We start from the raw sequence: 21,643 nt of genomic DNA, 5'->3' as shown, positions 1-21,643 counted from the left end.
GTCCCTTGCCTGGGGTGGGTACACCACCTATTATGCCACCCTCCAGTGGGAGGGAGGCATGTGTCTGTCCCTGATTGGCTGAGTCCCCCTCATCTTAAAGATGGCGTGGACTGAGATTTGTGCTTCACCTCGCCTCCCCAATCTGAGGGGTGGAGTTGGCAGAGATGGACACACCCCTCTTCTTCACATGTTTTTCCCGCCCAAAATGGGGGTCAGAACCAGTTGCTGAAAGCAGCAATTAGCCTGGGGAAGCTCACAAAGGCTTTGAAGCTTCCCCTTCGTGAACCCTGCCCATCCTGGGGAGGAGGTTTGGCACCTCATACCAGGATGCGCATTGTTTCAGGCCCCAGAGAGCAGCAGGCTCTCGACCCAGGGGTTCAGAGACCTATCTGGTTGTTGCAGCTGAAAGCAGTCACTCAGCCTAGACACTAGTGGTAGGGTTAGTTTTCAGGGGGCATCTCTAATGCCCTCTGTGTGCATTTTTCATTAAATCCCACAATGGCATACGTGTGGGTTTAATGTGCTGAGAAGTTTGATACGAAACTTCTCAGTTTTCATTGTAGCCATTATTGTGCTGTGGAGTTCGTAATGACAAACTCCAAGCACCATATACTCTTAATGGCAGCACTCCACTTACAATGTCTAAGAATGGACTTAGACATTGTAGGGGTACAGGGCTCATCCACCTGTACCCTCTTGACTGATATAGTGCACCCAGCTTAGAGGGGTGACTGATCTCTGCCAGGGCAGTGGTTTGTAGTCATGGCACACAGGGGTGTGTACCATGCCGACTATTCACTTTGTTCTGCACCAAGACACGCAGCCTGCAACGGCAGTGTGTTTGTGTCAGGGTACATGACCTCTAAGGGTGGCACAATAAGTGAACCACATGGACAATGATGCATCTTCCAACCTCTCAGGAAACATCATGCATCCTCAGCTGACCGCTTTCAGAGCAGTAACACTGGACGTAGTAAGCACAACCCTGGCCAAAATGAAAAGCGGCTCCCCTCTAGATCCTGCCCCCATTAGATTCCTGAAAACAGTAGCCCCTGTCATCGTGCCTACGATCACGGAGCTGATAAACATCTCGCTATCTCAAGGCTCTGTACCCCCAAGCTGGAAGAGTACAGTAGTCAAGGCACTCCTAAAAAAACCTCATTTGGACCCCGCCGACATGGCGAACTACCGGCCAATCTCACTCCTCCCATGCGTCAGCAAAATGGCCGAGAAACTGGTCAATGGGCAACTGTCACAGTTCCTTGAATCAAACAACCTTCTGCGGCAGTCACAAACTGGATTCCGCCCGGGCCACGGCACAGATACCGCCCTCCTCGCTGTCATCGAGGAGGCAAGGTGCATCCTGGATTCAGGAGGGTCAGTGGCAGTGATCCTCCTGGACCTCAGCGCAGCCTTCGACACGGTTAACCACTGTGTCCTACTCCATCGGCTGGCCGTGGCAGGGCTCGCAGGTTCGGCGCTCACATGGATAGAATCCTTCCTTTCAGGGCGCTCGTTCCAGGTATGGGATGGCAACTCCCACTCTGCCTCCCTCCCCCTTGCGAGCGGAGTCCCCCAGGGGTCATCCCTAAGCCCCACTTTATTCAACGCCTACATGGCCCCCCTCGAGGATGTCGTCGCCCCCTTCGGGATTAAGATAGTGAGCTATGCGGACGACACGCAATTGGTCGTCTCACTCTCACATCTGGACAATCACCCAGACAATCTGCCGAACTGCCTCCAGCAAATTCACCACTGGATGTGCGAGTCATCGCTCAAGCTAAACGGATCAAAGACAGAAGTCATGCTTTTGGGCAAGCAATGGACCACCATCCCCTCTTCGGTCTGGCCAGACGTCTTCGGGGAAGTACCCACCTCGAAACAAGTAATTAAGACCTTAGGAGTCTGGCTGGAACCTGAGCTGTCTCTGAAAACCCAAGCAACCAAAACAGCAGGCACCTGTTTTGGTCTCATGCGCTCCATCCGCAGGATCCTCCCACTACTTCCGCCCCTATCTAGGAAACTCTTGGTCCAAGGCCTGATCCTTGCGCGGCTAGACTACAGTAACACGGTCTATCTAGGAGCTCCTGAAGCCACTATGGCTAAACTTCAGCGTACGCAAAACGCAGCTGCCCGGCTCCTTATGAATCTCCCTTCCAGAGTCTCAGCCAGACCAGCGATCAAGGCCCTCCACTGGCTTCCAATACGACAAAGGGTAGAATTCAAGGCCCTGTGCACCGCACACAAACTTCTCAACGGTCTCGGCCCTGCTATCCTGAGAGACCTGGTTACCCCCTACAAGGCCCCCAGATCCCTACGCTCGAACAATGAGCGTCTGGCCAACGTCCCCAGATACAGGAAGGCACGCACCGGCGGTAGACGCTTTTCTGTAAAAGCATCCTCAGGATGGAACTCACTTCCTCGCCCCCTGAGGCAGGAACCCAGCCATCTCCTTTTCCGGAAAAAATTGAAAACGCTGCTGTTCCCAAAATAAAGTCCCCTCTCCCCTCTGGCCTCCACAAATGCTACAGCGCGGGGATGCCTCCGGGTCACCAGGCGCTCTATAAATCGCTAAATAAATAAATAAATAAATAAGTGCTGCAACCCTTAGAGGCCTTCTCTGGCCACAGTGGCCTAGGTACCTGTGGCACCATTTACCAGGGGCTGACCTGTGGCTGGAGATGCCAATTGGGTTTCGGCTTCAATGCAATTTTAGGGAAAGAACATAGGCCCTTGGTACCTGATTAGCAGGAGCCCAGGGCACACTCAAAGTACATCAGTAATTCAGCAAAAAGTGGAGGCAACCATGCAGAAAGAGAGCACTTTCTCACACGTCATCACACTCATTCACATTTTCAAACTACTGGTACGTTTTTTTTTTTTGTGTGAATCAAATAAAACCTAAAGGGTTTCTTAAGTTTCATTTATATTTTGAAATCCATACAATTGGTTATATGTAAATTGGGTAATATTGCAGTGCTGCTCTACCTTTAAATTCAAGTCTTTACACACGCCAAAAGCATTGCTCTAAAATAATTCCAGAGATAGATAACCAATTTCTTTTTTCACACGCTCAATGCCCTTTCTATCATGCTTTTCCAATTTATTTATTTTTATTTATGAGTTTATACCGCGCTGGAATCTATCTCCCAAAGGAGTATCTCCGCGCCATATGCCTTGTTGGGTGGACTACAGACAAAGGACAGTGAATGAATGGGATTGAGAGTGGGGCCTATTAACATTGGAATAAAAAGGTTTTCAACTTTTTCCTAAATGCTAAGTGATCGCTGCATTACCTGAGCACCAAAGGGAGTTTGTTCCAGAGTGTTGGACCAACAAAGGACAGGGCTCTTCCACCTTGTCTGGACTCCTTTACAATGGGTGTCTGAAGGAGAAGTTGGTTGGAGGACCTAAGATTACGGGAGGGATTATAGGGGACAAATCTTTCAGCCAGATAGGAAGGTCCTAAATCATGCAGTCCTTTATGGACAATACAACAGATCTTAAATTTGACCCTTTGGCGGATGGAAAGCCAATGTAGTTTTACTAATAAAGGTTTTGAAGGCGATCTCGGGGGAGCATTCAGGACCAATCTTGCTGCGGTGTTCTGCACCACTTGTAGCTTGCCCAGTATCCCCTCACTAGCTGCTGCAAGCAACCCGTTGCAATAATCCAACCGGCTTAGCACCAGGGCCTGCACTAGAGTTTTCCTTGTTGAATCAGGAAGGAGAGGGAATACTCTGCGGAGAAGCCCCAAGACATGGAAACAGCTACCCACTACACTGTTCACATGCTCTTTAAAGGACAGATTCTGGTCCAATCGAACCCCAAGGTTCTTTACCACCTGCTTCGGCGCTGGGACTGGGCCTAGATCGTGAGGCCACCAGTCCGGGGTCCATAGTATTTTGGCATCACCGAACAGCATGACCTCAGTCTTTCCCACATTGCACTGTAGGAAGTTCGAGGTCATCCATTGTGCGACCGCCTTCATACCTTCGGAGAATGATCTTATTGTCTCAGGGGTTAGAGATTTAAAGGGAAAGAGGAGCCGAGTGTCATCAGCGTATGACACCGGGATGAAACCAAAGGCTCTCATAACCCTAGCCAGGGTTGCCACATATATGTTAAAAGAGTGGGGCTCAGGCCCTGTGGCACACCCTTGGTAATCTCGACCTCTTCTGAATGAAACGAACCCATGTTGACATTTTGGTTGGATCAGACAAAAAGCTCCGGATCCAGGCCAAGGCCATATTCGTAAGCCCAATATCGGCAAGACGTTCGAGCAGGATGTTATGGGATATGGTATCGAACGCTGCCGATAAGTCTAGTAGTACCAGGATTACCGAGTGACCTTTATCCTGGTACATACGGAGGTCGTCTGTTACGGATAGCAGGGCCGATTCAGTACTATAAAGAGGCCTGAAACCGGACTGAGAGTGGTCTTAACTGTCCGTACATTCAATAAAGCTCAAGAGATGGTTGTTAACGTGCTTCTCCGTAAGCTTACTTAGGTAAGGGAGTAGGGAGATGGGCCTGAGATTGTACAGATCTGACCATGGAATGGTTGAATTCTTCCGAATGGGCCTCACTATCGCCTTCTTCCACTCCAGTGGCATTTGGCCCTCATTGAGCGAGAGGTTGACAAGGCACTGGATCATAGGACCGAGCACCTTGCCAACCACCGGCACAACTCTGGCAGGAATAGTGTCTGAACGACAGCCACTCTTAATTTGACCCAAAAGGTCCTCTACCTCAAGTAATGAGATGGCAGGGAACCCAGTGAGCGATGCAAACTTATCAGGCTTTTTCTCCTGAGGTAGTGTCATGGATGGGGATACTAACAGTAGAAGAATTGGAGAAGGCAATCTTCTCATAAATGTTATCTATTTTGTTGAAGTGATAGGAGATGTCATCACATAGTTGTTGTGATGAAGAATCGGGACTTTCACAAGCCACTGGTTTAATGAAGGTTTGCAAGATCTGATACAACACCTTAGGGGCATTGCCTGCTGCCTCCAATTGTAGGGAAATATGCTTTTTGCGGGCCGCTCTTATAGACTTATGATCAGAGGACAGAGCTGTCCAGTAACTGATTCTGTCAGCCTCCAAGTGGGATGACCTCCATACTTTCTCCAGTTTCCTACATGCCCGTTTCAGGGACCTCAAATGCTCAGAGAACCAAATTTCCTGCCTTTGTGCAGAGCGTGGTTTATAGAGTTTCAAGGGGGCGATTGAGTTCACCGCCTTCTGAATGGCGTCATTATATTGGGAGAGGGCAAGGTCGATATTTGCAGTGGGTGTAATGTTTGGCTCAAACGCCTCCTTGAAATTCTCATGGGAAATTTTATGCCATTGTCTCCGCCTCAGAGGGAGGGTCACAGTTAAACTGGGAGGTTTGTCCGAATGGGACATAACTAATTTCAAAACAGAATGATCTGTCCAATGAACCTGCCTGGGGGGATGACATGCAACCTGTGATGAATTTGTAAAGATAAGGTCCAAAGTATGCCCGGTCCGATGGGTGGGGCCAACATTTTGTTGGGTAAGACCCAAAAGACTAAGATCTTCCAGTAATGTCTGGGCTTCGGCGATGGCCTGTCGCTCGCTGTGAATATTAAAATCACCCAGAAGTAAGAAATCCCTTTCTGGGAGTACATGCAGGGCCAGTATTTCCATTAGTGACACAGGGAAGTTAGCACACGGGCCCGGGGGACGGTATACCAGAGCTCCCTTCCAAATGTTCCTGGACGAGGCACTGATTTTAAAAACCATCAGTTCCATTTCCGAGGTGCAGTGTTGTTCCAAAACACAAACATTAATGCCACATTTATAAACTATGGCTATGCCGCCACCTGTCTTAATCGGGCGGTCCAATCTAACCATTTTATATCCCTCTGGGTTCCCCATTGTAATCGCGGGGACGGCGTGGGGCTTGAGCCAGGTTCCAGTAAAAAAACATAAATCGGGTAGTTGCGAGGAGATAAGATCCCAAACCTCCACCGAATGTTTAGATAAAGATCTCACATTACAGAGCAGATTGCTCCATCCCGGTTGAATGTTGGAGCCTGCTCCATAGGTCCTTCTATCTGACAATAAATCGTTTTCATAATTACATTGTGTCTGAAACCGCCATTTCCGGCATGAAAACGGGCCTTCCGGAGGGGACCCCATCCCACCGGCACAGCCTAGCTGTGGAACACGATGTAAATCATGTAACGTTTGGGCTGAGTAACTAACCCGGTTAGACACACAGCCATCTCTATCTCTCGATGTAGTTTTATTGTAGCATGGACCATGACACCATGGGTACACCTATTTTGATTTCTGTATAGTAGTATAAAATATAATTTTAGTATATATTTTGAGTTAATCAAAATAAACATTTTAGGTAAGGAGACCGCTCAGATGGGTTTAGTAATATCAAGCCAGTACGACTTAAACCATGATTTAGCTTGCTGAAGTCAAGTTCTCCTCAGGAGTCAGCATTAGCAGACTTATTTCACTCACTTTGGACACTGACCTGGACACAAAGTAAGACTGCGTAGCTCATTATGACTGAATTACCAAGTTTGTGACCAATTAAGGCCTGCTTTGCTAACAATATTGTTTTCCGCCCCCAGATTCAGCTTGTCGAAGATGGAGCAGATACCACATCCCCTGAGACACCGGAGCCCTCCCTGTCCAAGGTCCCAAAAAAAGGTACATATGTTCCCTGCTGTGCTGTGAGCAAGCTTGGTGTGGAAACACAGCAACTGTTTGTTCCTATTATAAAGATTCTGAACATTTGTGAGCCTTAGTTTTACACGTAGTTTCGATGTCACAAATCTAAACCTTTTCAAATTGGGGACTGTACAAATTATAATTAGCTCTATAAATCTTTTGTTTGGAGACTTCTTTTACGTGTATGTCTTAGCACACAGAACTGATCACAATCCTATATGTTGCTCTTTAGCAGTAAGTACTATATCTTAGTATAATATTGAGCCCCATATTCATCTGTGCTGGATTGTTTGGTGCACTCGGATATTTCAAAACCTTACAAAGAGAGAGCAAAGAAACAAAACAGTGGTACTCTTCATTTTGGTGTGTAGTAATTTCTGTGAGAAATGTTGTAATGAATCCACTGGGTGCAGCTGCTGCTATCTTTTGAAAGAACTAAAAGAAGTGAAGTGCTTGCCCAGCTTTCTCAATGGCACGTAAAGCAGCTCAGTTTGCTCATCCTAATGGTGTCCAGTTGTGGCGTTTGATCAAGTATCTGGTCACGAGTCCCCATTTTGTGAGTGAGTGGGATGCTGTGAGAAGACAATCACTAGAGCACAAAGTCCTGTAGCTAATGGCTTTTCAGATGGCTGTAGATGACGGAGGCTGTCTTGGACCCACATGTCCTCATGCTTGTCTCTGGAGCAGTCTCAGTCCATCGAGGTTCACACAGATCTTTCCAGGAGGCAACTGAGCTGTGATGGCCATCTTTGGAACATGTCCCCACCTCCAAAAGTTGATACACTCACTCTTTGTGCAGGTAACTTTTTCACATCAGATCTTCCAAGATTATGACCCAGAATCTAGGCTGAAAGGCAAAATGGAGAATAAACAAACAAGGACACACCTCTAAGCCTACGGGGACTAGGGTCCATATATATTGTTTTAACATTACTACCGTGGGACTGACTCCAAATTGTGGATCTCTTTTAATAATTCAGAAAAATCCACCATCTAATGCAACATAGAATTCCTTCATCATTTAATTGATGTTGAGAAACATAACAATGAACTGCATGTAGTTTCTGTCAAATACATACATTACCAATTCATATATATTGGTATGTGAGAAAGTGATCACCATGTGGACTAGGCAGTGCTTAAAAAGTAAACGTGTATTTACAACATACATGACATAAGACACTGCACAACTCCCCCGGGGTTTCCATATAATTCATAATGATACATAATAAGGGGCTGTAAAACAATCCTCAGACATAATTGTCTCTGAATCGAAACTGTGAATTGTAAGTGCTAGTTATGATGAAGGCGCACAGAATCCCTTGGAACAGGCTGTGAGAGCATTGCGAAGTAAATTCAGTTGATTACATTCGACGCATATCAGGACTCGCATGTTAGTTCAGTAGTCAGTTGACTTTGTCCTGAGGAGACCCTAACATTCATACGCAACCAAAATTTCATTCAATCCCTCCCTTTTGATTTACATACAAAGTGATGTTGATGGGGACTGTGGATTGTTTTACAGTAATTTGATTATTTTACATTTCATGTAAACTACAGAAAGTCCATTGTTCTTTCTTAACATTCGTTAAATGACGAAGGAATTAAATATTTCTTAGCTATCGTAATGGAAAGTTTAATATAGCCTTATAGCCTGCCGTAGAGGGCTATACCGGCTATTAAAGGCCCTCTCCAGCGTTTAACAATGGAGAGGGACTATAATAGCCGGTATAGCCCTCTACGGCAGGCTATAAGGCTATTAGAACATTCGGCCACTAGAGGGCAGAATGTTCTAACAAAAAAGAACAAAGCCTTATGGGAGCGTGAGGGGATTGGAATCCCCTCAGGCTCCCCGAAGCCTTTGTTCAAAGCCAGAGCTGTGAACAAAGAAACATTGGAATGTTGGAGCTCCAGGCTTCTACCAGCCATTATGAGCCCGGAGCACTCCATTGTCTTCAGTGGAGCTCCCAACATTCCAATGTTCTAATTTCTGTTAGAGACTCAGAGGTGAGGATTAGGTTGTTCTTTCTTCAATATGCACCAGCAGCCATTAAACATAATTTATTTGAAGTGCCCAAAACCTCATTTCCCATTAAACATTGGGAAAGAAACAAAAAAAACAGTCCATCCAATCAGAGGTCCGCATATCCCTGAGGAACTTCCTGTGGACGCTTTAGCCCCCTTAATCCTATTTAAAAGATTCTGTCCCTGCTAAGAAAATGATACTTATATAATACCTTGTTTCCAAAGGACAAACATAGAATGCAGAATGACAAAAGGCATGAGAAAAAACCTTTTGACAAGTTTAAGCAAGCCTTGATGAAATAAGCAAGAATACCTGTAACACATAACCATATCCAAATAGTACATCTTTGATAAAATATTTTAAAGGGTGGTAATAAGATAAAATGGTCTTGAGGTTGGACTAAACCTCTCCCTGTGTACGTGATAGAATTGAAATTTTCCGTTAGGATAGCTACGAATGTTTTCATTCTATGTCCTGACTAAAGGCGAGTATTAAAGCTTTTCCACCACTCGAGAGACCAGGTTTGGTACCGGTTTGAAATAAAAACCTTTTTGAGAGTCGAATCTGAGGACCAATCTGCCGCGTTAATGGCAATAGTAGGGAAGGGAATAGCTCTGTGAGGTTTAGGAAGGGCAATAAATAATTGTTTGCCACCTTGTGGACAAATGTCTCCTGTCATGGACTCATAGGCTTTAATCGACTGTACAATACACAATTTTGGAAAATCAGGAAAGGACGGATATGAAACCAGTTTGGAGTTACAGTTCGTTCTCCTGGAAATATAAAAGGTTACTCCTTCCAGAGTGAACACTCTACCTTTTAAATACAGAGCTCGCACATCCGAGAACTTTGTGACAGGACACCAAGCACAGTAATGTAGCCTGTTTTTCTGACCTCTGCTTTCTTGACATATTTATTCGAAGTTCATTATTTAAATAGGCACAGGACCTTATTAACATCACATAATATAGAGTACCTAGATTCGAGAGGAAAGAATAGTCTAATTCCTCGGAGTAGTTTGCAAACCAGCATAAGCTCTCCTACAGGACGCTCATCCATTGGTGAGTGACCTGCAAAAATAGCTGAACGAAAGGTATTAATAGACTTGTAAGCCAAACTTTCCAAAGCTAAAGAGACAAAGAAGTTACAGATGTGGACAACATCTGACTCCACTTGCCTTTGACACCAACCCAACAATCAGGACCAGGTCAATCGGCATCTCTTATTCATGCTATCCATCCAAGATTTAGCGATTAAGAAGGCAGTTTCTCATGAAAAACATGGGACTTTTCATTGCTCCCGGTAATCCTCAATGCCATGAGTCGAAGTGAGCCTGCTAGGACCAGGTGATGAAGATTTCTGTGGGGATCCCGGAGGAGAACCGGAAATGGGGATAGAGGGATTCGAAAATCCCAGGAAAGTTCCATCAGAACTGGAAACCAAACTTGACATCTCCAAATCAGGGTGATTACCACCAGTCTGCCAGCTGTCTTCAAATCTGTGTAGACAACCTCATTATCATAGAGAACAGAGGGAACACAAATCCCTTCTTCTTGCTCCAGTCCTGGAGAAGAGCATCGGTTTTCACTGCATTCGGGTCAGGGCACCAGCTACAGTATCGGTCCAGCTGGAAAGCAAACTGGTCTATCGTGAGGGGAGCCCACTTGGACTGTGTTGCTTGAAACACCTGCGGATACAATTGCCATAGACTGGCATCTTGCCAAAGGCGGGAATACCAATCTGCCTGTTGATTAGAGTTGCTGGGAAGATGTTGCGCGGAGACTGTGATTTGATTGGCCAGGCACTAAGTCTAAAATGTTCGTGCCAAGTCTACGAGAGTCTTTGATCTCATTCATCCAAGATGGTTTATGTTGCGAAGCCCTACTATCTTGTCCATTTTGAGAAAGACACAACATTGGTCCTTGTCCTTGGTCCAGCACTTTACTTTGAAGGATCCCGCCATCAACTTCAGACAGTTTAAGTGAAGGGACCTTTCTGCGGATGACCATTTTCCTCCTGTGGAGATTTCCCCACCACGAGCTCCCCAACCCAAAACACCGGCGTCTAACTCTAACTCTGATTAGGTTGGGTTGAGAGCTGAAATTTGCTCAGCTGTTCCAGACCTCCATGTGGGAGAGCCACCATTTTACCTCGATTCATCCAATCGAGGTAAAATTAGATTCATCCAAAAGAAAAACGGACTGAGAGCAAGTGAGACCCCATTAGAGGTGGAAAATCTGGAGACGTTGAGGTGCACGGTAATATAGAGGACCCGGGAAGATGGCCTGTATGGAGGAGCACACAAGGCCTACTATGCGGGCAAGATGACGCAGACAAATCAAAGGTTTGGCCAAAGTTTACCTCAGTTGATTTATTTTGGTCAGCCTCCGATATGGAAGACTCAAGGTGGCTTTGACAGAATCCACTGCAAACCCTGGGAATTGCAAGGATCTGGACAGAGTAAGAGAAGGTTTTGTTTCATTGATCATGAAACCGAGAGACTCCAGGAGATTGTTAGCCTGCTGTAGATGGCCAGACAGACGATCTGGACATTGATCGATAATGAGGATATTGGTCAGGTAAATCTTTAAACGGATACCTCTGGACCTCCAGTGTTCTACCAGTGGTTTCAGAAGCTTGGTGAAACACCATGGAGTGGATGATAGTCTGAAAGGAAGGGAGATGAACTTGAAGATCTCTACTGAAACTGCAGGAAACATCTGTGAGGCGGGAAGATGGGAATGGTGAGATATGTGTCTTTCAGATCCAGGCGCACGCTCCAGTCGTTAGCCTACATCAAACCCCTGAGAAGATGGATACCCTCCATCAGAAGTGGTGGTAGACCAACCACTCCTTTAATCCCTTCAGGTTGATGACGGGATGCCGACCCCTTTCCCTCTTGTCTACCAGGAAGAGGTTGCGGAGAAAACCATGAGGATATAAAGACGTCGGCATGATCACTTTTTCCAAGAGTTGCCCAATTTCCATCTCCACCAAATCCATCTGACTGTAAAACTAGGAAAAGGGCTGGGACCTTGCTAGCTGGAAGGGAAAGCCATCAAGTTTGATATGGAAACCCTTTATGGTTTGAACTAAGAGCCTCTCAATTGTAAAGGAAACGTTCCAATATGCCCCCAAGTCTGATCCCCTGGGAAGGTTGAACAGTCACCTTGAGTACTTTATTAAAGCCGTTCCCCCTGGAAGCTCCTCTGGACCCTTGACAACGGGGGTAACTTCGAGTTGGGTAACAGTTACAGAAGCGGCTGGAGTCCTGCCGTCGTTTGCTTCGGAGGCCTGTTGGACAGAGCGGCCGGTCAAGCGTCCCCGACCAGTGCTGGCAAAAATATGGGGTGTAAAAATCCTTTTGATAGAGGATTGTGCTTGAATTTACCCACTTCGCGGATGAGGGCCTCCCAAAGAGATTTCCCCGTGCAACTGGGCCCGCCTACGAAGTCACCAATTCAACCAGTTGCGGGTCAATTTTAATCAAGAGGTATCTGCACCTCCTCGTAGAGAGTGCACAGTTGGTATTCCCCAGGAATATTATTGCCCACTGTGACCAACTAGACAGTGTGTCTGGGGAAATCAGGGTTCCTGACGCTTTGGCGTCTTTGACCTTATACAGGATCTTGGACAATGGACCTGCCACATCCATTAGCTTATCCTGAGAAGATCGCCAGGAACGGTTAATCCCTTTTTTAGGGTCTCCCACAAATTTAGCTAGAAACGTAGATATTTGGCATCCATCTCCGGGGTGAGGGCAACCTTCCTCTCAAGGGAAGGGCAAGGGCACTCTGCCCGAGGCGGCTACATACCTCCTTATCCATGGGCTCCACAAATGGGTTGCAACATAAGACAACACCTTGGGCGCAGGGGACCATTACACTGAACGCGGATGCATTAAATGATCAGGGTCCAACATGTCAGACTCTGGGTCTTGGGAAGGCATATCCCCCAGGGTTTCCTGAAGGGCGCCAGGGCCTATTGCGGTCACCCTCTCCATCTGAAATGTTAGGTGATTCATCCCCATCCAATGGATCAAGGAAAGGAAGGGTCTTCCGAGGTACTCAGAACTGGAGCTTGTGGGTCAGCAGGGGAAGGTTGGGAAGCCATGAAGGCATTCTGAAGGTGGCAACGGTGTCCAGATCAACCCTGGGGTCGTCTGTGCGTTTGCCAAGGGCTGCCCTAGAGGTAGGTAGCCTGGCTGATTCTTCTTTCGGTATAAGTGGTTTGTGGCTCTGAGCTTCTAAGTTGAGAATCTTCTTCTCCAAGGGCACAATCAATTGAGAAACTGCTTTAAAAATGGATTCCTCCATGATTTGACAGAAGTGATCGTCAATAAGGAGGTAACCTCCTCCTCCATGTACTCCTCCGAGTCCAGCATGGTGCGAAAAGATTGTCTCATTCCTATAAGTAAACTAAAATTCTTCTACTATCAAAGTTCACCTTGCTGTAATGACATAGCACAAGAAAACTTCAAACCAGATGTCTTCCTTGAAAATCTGTTATGAAGGGCTTCTTAGAAGGTCAGTCAGAATGCCATCTTCTCCATCGGAACTTTATGTGTTCTTATCCTAATTAATGGGCCCTAGCTTTGCCACTGTTCACAAGCCTTTATTGCACCATCCTGTTGGCCATCCAGAAAGCAATATTATCAGCTTATAGTGACCCTGAGATTCAGAGCCTTTTAGCTGTTAAACCATACACAGTAATTCAACCAGGGGGTGGGGGGCATAGGTGGTGAAGATAAAACCTCTTCAATCCCCTTCTCTCCCTAAAGTGGTCTCTCAATTCCATAATAAGTAAACCATTACATTACCTGTTTTATTTCGTAACCCATCCACTCCAGTGGAACGATTCTATAATTTGTTGGCTGTTGGAAAGGTCCTGAGATTATTTAGCTCGACAAAACCAAGACTCTTCACAGTTCCAACCAGCTATTTATGGATGTGTGTGTGAAGGACTGGCCACTTCCAAATAATCCATTCCCTGTTGGATTCGTGGCATGCATTTTCACATAGCTGGTGAACATCTGCCGGGGAAATTAAACGCCCATTACACTAGAGTTAAGGCTTCCACCACCAAGTCTTTAGTTACTCTGACCTCCTTTCACAACATTTCTTTCACTTACCCATTTTGTATGCAACTCCTGTTTCTTCTGTCTAACCGCTCTGCAGATGTTTGATCCCAGCTTGCTGTTCTGTTTTAAAGTTTTTGATTATCAGTGAAGATCCTGCGAAGCAGAAGTAATCATTACTCCTAGTTCTGCGTTGTAGGAATCTTCATTTGAAGTCATAAACAACAATCCCACCTCCTTAGTAGCTCTATGCAAGTATATGGTATTTCTATTCAATTAAATTATTTATTCTTATTTATAAGCAAGTCCATAAAAATCCATCAAAAAGGATCATAATTACATGAATCTAAAATATTCAATAAAAATATAAAATACATATTTATCTAAAAACATACTTATTTACATAATCACTGTCAGAGGTTGTAGATTAGTAAAGCAACAATTTAGGATAAATAAACTCATATGTCCATCTCCCTTTTATTAAATTATACATAAAATGTCCAGGGATCCCATTGATTTTGGCCTGTAACTTTGGATATTAAAACGCAGTGTTAAAAAAAACTCAGGTCTTCGTGAATATCCTCAAAGTGAAAATCTTCCAAATAGGATAAAGAGTATCATCTGCAAAGGGCCTTTTTGATGTAATCAAGAATAACACCACATTAGTGCAGCTTTGAGGGTTTTTTCAAAAAGCTACATGCCTCTTCATAATGAATAATACCTTGAGATCAAAAGACGGGGGGAGCAATGTCAATGACCTGACATCCTTATAAAATTTACAAAACAATCAAGAATGCGGAGTTGCCTGTCCATTACACGGGCATCTAGGTAAGTTTTTGTGCCATTCATGTGACTTGGGAAAAGCTATTAAGTGGTGGATCATCTCTAGCCAAACTCTTGTCAACAAGAATCTGCTGTAAGTATTCTTCGCCTCAATCAAATAACCCTGTATTCCTTCTTGATTTATATCCACATAGTATCTAGCCAGTGTAGCTTTCTTTCTTCTAGTTCCCCAAGGGCTGCCCTTTTTTCCAACATAATTACTTTAATTTCTCTTTTACTGAATTGCAGAATGATGTGGGGTTCTACTGGGCTAAACTTTATACCCAGCTCTAATAACAGATTTCTTGTATACTGAAGTCAGCGTATTTTTCCAAAATAGTGCAATTCCAAGCAATCCTTGACAATATCCTTTGCGAACTTAACACCCTATTTTGACGAGATACTGTACTATTTTGTCAGTGTATTAAGGTCAATTAGAACTTTGGAATGTTGGGAGCTCCATTGAAAACAATGGAGTGCTCCGGGCTTATAATGGCTGGTATAAGCCCGGAGCTCAAATTCCAATGTTCTTTGTTCACAGCTCTGGCTGTGAACAAAGGCTTCAGGGAGCCTCAGGGGATTTCAATCCCCCTTGCGCTCCCATAAGGCTTTGTTTTATTTGTTAGAACATTCTGCCCTCTAGTGGCCGAATGTTCTAATAGCCTTATAGCCCTTCGTAGCAGGGCTGTACTGTCTTTTAAAGTTCTGCTGCCTTGTTAAAGTCCCTCGCCTTCGGCTCTGGCCTTTAACGCTGCAGCGGGCCTTTAATATAGCCTTATAGCCCGCTGTAGAGGGCTATGCCGGCTATAAAAGGCCCTCTCCGGCGTTAAAGGCCCTGAGCCGAAGGCGAGGGCCTTTAACAAGGGAGAGGGACTTTAATGGCGGTATAGCCCATCTACGAAGGGCTATGAGGCTATTAGAACATTCTGTCACTAGAGGACAGAATGTTCTAACAAAAAAAACAAAGCCTTTTGGAAACGTGAGGGGATTGGAATCCCCTCAGGCTCCCTGAAGCCTTTGTTCACAGCCAGAGCTGTGAACAAAGAAACATTGGAATGTTGGAGCTCCAGGCTTATACCAGCCATTATAAGCCCGGAGCACTCCATTGTTTTCAATGGAGCTCCCAACATTCCAATGTTCTAATAGTCGGTATGGCCCACTATGGCGAGCTATAAGGCTATATTAGAACATTGGAATGTTGGGCGCTCCATTGAAAACAATGGAGTGCTCCGGGCTCATAATGGCTGGTAGAAGCCTGGAGCTCCAACATTCCAATGTTTCTTTGTTCACAGCTCTGGCTGTGAATAAAGGCTTCAAGGACCCTGAGGAGATTCCAATCCCCTCACGCTCCCATAAGGCTTTGTTCTTTTTGGTTAAAACATTCTGCCCTCTAGTGGCAGAATGTTCTAATAGCCTTATAGCAATTCGTAGCTGGGCTATACCGGCTATTAAAGTCCCTCTCCCTTGTTAAAGGCCTTTGCCTTCGGCTCGGGGCCTTTAACACTGGAGAGGGCCTTTAATAGCCGGTATAGCCCTCTACGGCGGGCTATAAGGCTATATTAGAACATTGGAATTTTGGGAGCTCCATTGAAAACAATGTAGTGCTCCGGGCTTATAATGGCTGGTATAAGCCCAGCGCAAGTTCAATGTTTCTTTGTTTACAGCTCTGGCTTTGAACAAAGGCTTCAGGGTGCCTGAGGGGATTTCAATCCCCTCGAGCTCCCTGAAGACTTTGTTTTAGTTGTTAGCACATTCTGCCCTCTTGTGGCAAAATGTTCTAATACCCTTAAAGCCCTTCGTAGCAGGGCTGTACTGGCTTTTAAAGTCCCGCTGCCTTGTTAAAGTCCCTTGCCTTCGACTCAGGCCTTTAACACTGCAGCAGGCCTTTAATAGCCGGTATAGCTGTCTACAGCGGGCTATACAGCTATGTGGTATCCTCCTTAAAATCTAATCCCAGCTCTTTATGAGCAATAAATGTTGGCGTTGATTTAGGAACTACCAATAGCCTATGTAAATCATTGCTTTCTTGCAGCTGTAGAAGTTTTGTATTTTAAGCACCCCATACTGGGGAGCCATAAAGAGCCACTGGGAGACATTTAGAGCAGTAAAGTTTATTACTCTCTCTCAAATGTTTATTCCCAACTTTTATATGGTATTTCTATAGTGTGAACTTAGCCAAAAGTCACCGGAGTGTTGTACATGGTTGGGGAGAAATAGAAGAAGAAGCGGAGTTGCCGACAGTTAATGCATTGTGATGTAGTGTTATTTAAAGAAGTGAGTCTTCAACTCTCCTAAGTTTGAGCAGGGTTGTGTTCATCCTGATAGATTTGGGGACGTGGTTCCAGATCCTCGGTGCAATGACTGAAATGTCCTATTGTCTTGTTTATTTTCTTTTTTACCCTTTTGAGTCTGTAGTCTGATGGTGTCCTGGCTGCTGGTGTGCCGAGAACTACCAGAGATAGTTCTCTAGTTTGGTTGCATGTCTCCCTACTGGCCGTACTTTTGATATAGCAGTTATGACATCCTACAAGACCCCGGTCTATTCTGTCTGCCTTGCGTGTTTCATAGGATACAATCATGAGGCCGTGGGCCAGAAGAGGTCTTCTGAGGTTTACCAGAATCTTGGCATGCATTACAGATCCTCCTCTATAGTTGTAACCTCTGGATCATTACTGCACATAGGAAGACTTTATCCCTGTAGCTGTTCCCCAAGGGACATCTTTAATGTCTCGTCTACCCATCACTTTTCTCTGCTGAGATCTGTGTTGTCCCGGTCTGCGTCTCATCAGTAGCCATTGATATTTACTCTTAAATATACCATCAATATGTACAGTTTAGAAAATTACTCATGATTTTTTTTCTCTACAGAGCCACAGGATACACCCAAAGTCAGTAAACTGGTGAGTGAAAATTCCTTTTTGCATTTTGTTTCTGACATTGTTTGCTGATTGTTTCATTAACAGTTGTCTGTAGGATATGTTCTTGTTTAAAAGACTGGAGGAATCCTTTATAAGCACCGTGAAGATACAAATACAGTGTGCTGTGTGGTGGTACATCTTTCTTATATTTCATTTCTTCTTTTTATATTTGTCTTCGTCTTACTTTTACTCTTCTCCTTTGTTACTGTGTTTCTAGTCTCTATCTCAGTGTTGCCAGACTGGAGCTATCTGTATTTGGTTTACTTGCAGTAATTAGTGTTGCTTTGTGAAATCCAGTGCTTTTGTTCGTCTTTCTGTGGCCACTGAATAAAGGCGATGGTTAAGAACGAATGACTTACTATCTTGTTGTTCCATAGAAAGTGAACCTGTCTGATGGAGAAAGCAGATTTTGAATATTGGTGATAAGAGTACCCAATAAGATTTGAAGAAGGATGTTTTATCCCCAAATTTTGAAGTTGAAGTCTTTTCTTACTAAAACCATTGTATTTTTTAGCACAAGGTAAAAAAAGTGTTTTTCATTTTGAATCCTGGTTAGTTATCAATCCTTTCTTTTAGCTGGGAATTAATATAAATATATATTTTTCTTTTTAAATCCCTCTTGCATTAGGCAGCAATTATAGTAAAGTACCAGCTTATGGTGTCAGTAGTGAGAATATACTATTGTGAGTCGCACGTACACAAAGCTTCATGGTGCTATCTGGAAGCTAGGTGGAATTAGCAAACAAACAATGGTTAATTTATTGATTAAAGAGCCATGTCCTAAGGAGATTTCGGATCGTCTGCAGAGAGAATTCTACCTGCATATTTAAAGTTGTGAAATTCCACATTCTACCTGTGGCTACTGAAAAGCCCTGAACCTGACCTCACACTAGCGCCTAGATGGCCGCCTGGTCATGCACAAGCTCTTGACCACTTGGCTGTATTTTTACTTGAGAGTGAACTCTCCTGGCAGTGGGACTTCTTTGAAAATTTTGTGGATGAAATTATTACGATATGTTGTCAATTGCTCAATATGTACTCGATGTTTGTATCTTATATGGCCTGTTTTCGTCAAGCTATAAGAATAAAGTTACTTACTGACTAGAGACAACAAGAATACATTAATTAGCGGAGTACAAAGAGCTCTGTGGAAGGTGCCATTTACATTTTGAAGGTAAAAAATCAGCATGTTAAATGTGCAGCACAAATTTAAGGCCATTGATTTCACCCTGCTATGTACTGCTACTCAGTGCCGGGATCTCAGCAACAGAGAACTATGTTCTTTCATAGCTAACTTGTAGGGAAGCTGAGCTGCTGCGCTTCGGCTCAGCTGAAAACTGTGAGTAGTGCTAACTGGCGATGCCAGATTTGTAGAATTTCAAAACTCCAATCCTGAGGAATCCGAGCCTTGATCATTTGAACAGGAAACTCTGAGTCAATAAAAAAAGAACCATCTTTTGTGAACCTTCAGCTGGCCAAAGCAGACCTTCGACTCGGAGGCCAGTGGAGCCAAGCATGAGAAGGAAAGGAACAGGAAAAAGAGTAGCATTACCAAAGCAGAGCACAGAAGCCAAAAGCACATAACAATAAGCTAGTGTTGACTCCCAAATTACAAAGTAACTTGGCAGGCTAGTGAGATCGACCTATTACTGATGCTATGATGCAACACACCATCTACAATTTGCTGACCATGTGAGCAGGAGTTCCCTGTTTATGGTTTAAGCTGGTAAAGGGTAATGGAACTCCATCATCGTGTAATAGGCAGGCGGTACGCCTGGCCACCCACAGCCTCCTCTTTCTTTCTGCCTTTGCTTGGTGAGGATGGCCAAAGATGATCTGGGCGTTATCTACCGGCTTCCAGCCCAGTGAAGTAATGAAGCCTGTGGCCACAAATACAGATTTAGTAATAGTCGAGTTAGTGTAGAGCTTTGTGATGTATCACAGCTGACTACTTTGAAAGCGAATGGGTGGATAGCAACCCCTGGCACTCGGTCTGAAATGAAATTAGCTCCTTAATGTCTATGCCAGTGATGTTGGCCTTGGTGAAAGTTGGGATCAGAATGTTATGGTTGATGGTGCTGATAGGTTGAAACGAATCTGCGCCTGACACCACTGCCATCAACTAGCTCATGGTGATCTTCTAACGCAAGAGTACCACCACCTTAGTGGTGCAGACCAGACAAAAAACTGACCGAAAAGGTAAGAAGGTCGTTAGTTTCCACTAGTTCTGGAATTGGTTTGAGGCCAGTTTTTCTGATAATTTGAGCCTGTATGTCATTAGTGAAGTGGGGCAGACCTTTGCTGGGTCATTAGGGAGGGAAAGCTTTCAGCTCAGGTTTAACTTCCACCTTATTGCATTGCCTCTGGGAAACTCATGGGCTGAAAGAGCTGTTGAAAAACTGAAGACTTCTGTTGATATGTAGGGGACACAGCCGTTTCCTAATTCCGGGTTGGATGAGGTCATTTTGGGAACCCAACAGGCAGAACTGGATGAAAAGCTTAATGATGTCAATAATGTTGTTAAGGTTAATAATACTTCCAATCAACATTCCAAACCCAATGCTGGTTCATCCAACACCTCTGCCAAGGTTAAACCCCACAACCCCAATTTCTTTGAGGGAAATGGCAATATGTGCTTGAGATGTGGTAATTCCTTCCATCAAAGTGGGGCAAAATGTCTTGCTATTGATGTAATGTGCAACTTCTGCAAAAAGATCGGGCATTATGTCTAAGTCCGTCTAAAAAAAAAAGGGGGTTTAAAAAAAACCTGCTGTCTGCTCGATCGAATCAGACAGCGATTCAGACTCCAAATTCATATCTGTTGTCGCATGCTATCGAAACAACAAGATTGGTTGCTCTCAGGAAGGGGTTTAGGGTGATCTATCCTCTTGTATTGATCCCATTGTTGACATTGGTGTAGGTCCCCACACAATTAAGTTATTAGTCGACTCATGAGCAAAAATAACGATGAAAACACAGAAAATGTTCAATGACATTTGGCAGGGTTCTCAGGCTCTCTCCCCTCCTGACAGGGCACCTGTGTCCTACGAAGGAAGTAACATTGATATGTTGGGTTTCTTTGAGGATGAGTTAATATTTAAAGACAGAAGGATCAGGGGGAACATATATGTTGCCGTTAAGGATCTCAACATTTTGGGGTGGTTTCACCAGGGACTCTTTGGCATGATACTTAAACCCAGTGCCAAAGTTAAGGTTTTTACATATTTGGGTGTAGTATTTGACGATGGAGGTGCATGGGTCCCCCAAATCAAGTCTAAAGTTAACTCTGTTAGAAGATCTGCCGCTGCAATCCTAGGTTTTGCTAAGCGATTAGGAGGGAAACCTTGCAAAGCGATCCTGGCCATTTATAGAGCAAAAACAATCGCTATCGCCAGATATGAGGCAGCAATTTGGGGGTACAAAAACCCTGAGTTAATCCAAAATGAAGAAAACAAATTTATGCGTGCCCTACTGGGCTTACCCCAATCTTCACCCACCTTTTCAATCCACCAGGAGTTAGGTATGGGGTACATTGCTGATATGCTCAATCTGGCACCCATCCTATTATGGGTAAAACTCTGGTTGAATCCCAATCTCACATTGAACCATCTTATACTGCGGGATTGCATGAGCCTAGAGAAAGCCAGGGACATCCACTGGCTATCTTATATTAAAACAACCACCAAGGCCATGGGTCGACCAGAAATTTTTACAAACCCTGAGGCCTTGGTAAAAGCAGACCTAAAATGGATTAAAGCCAATTTTATTAGTTAGAGAGCAGGAGCGAGAGATGGAACAAATAAGAAAACCTATGGTTAGGGGGCACTACTTATTGATCTCGACTTTGTCTATCCAACCTTACCTTACGATAGTAACGATTCCGTTCCATCGTTGGGTGCTGACAAAGTTTAGATTCAATCAGTTACATAGATTATTTACTGATTGTAAAACCTGGTGTAACCCAGTGGATGCCCCCTTGTAGGTGTGATGGCTTTTCACTGCAGGACACTAGTCATTTTTTGTTCTTTTGCCCTTTGTATAGATCAGCCAGAAGAAAGTTTATTGTTCCATTGCTAAAGG

General features: G+C 44.5%; 1 protein-coding gene across 9 annotated transcripts in view; it reads left to right on the top strand.

Moving 5' to 3' along the window:
• DCTN1 (dynactin subunit 1) overlaps positions 1 to 21,643 on the top strand; it is a 669,529-nt gene that overhangs the window by 304,110 nt on the left and 343,776 nt on the right. For 6 of the 9 annotated variants that reach the window (XM_078674588.1, XM_078674584.1, XM_078674585.1 and 3 more), the window contains exons 3-4: positions 6,621 to 6,699; positions 17,514 to 17,545. In XM_078674588.1, coding sequence (XP_078530714.1) covers positions 6,621 to 6,699; positions 17,514 to 17,545 — 111 coding nt within the window. Of the gene's footprint in view, positions 1 to 6,620; positions 6,700 to 17,511; positions 17,546 to 21,643 lie in introns of all 9 variants that reach the window. The other 3 variants (XM_078674592.1, XM_078674591.1, XM_078674590.1) reach the window with 1 other exon arrangement.

The sequence above is a fragment of the Lissotriton helveticus genome, chromosome 2_1 (assembly GCF_964261635.1).
Source record: "Lissotriton helveticus chromosome 2_1, aLisHel1.1, whole genome shotgun sequence".
Classification (NCBI taxonomy): domain Eukaryota; kingdom Metazoa; phylum Chordata; class Amphibia; order Caudata; family Salamandridae; genus Lissotriton; species Lissotriton helveticus.
The sequence above is the reverse complement of the archived record's forward strand: the minus strand, read 5'-3'. Positions and strand labels throughout refer to the sequence as shown.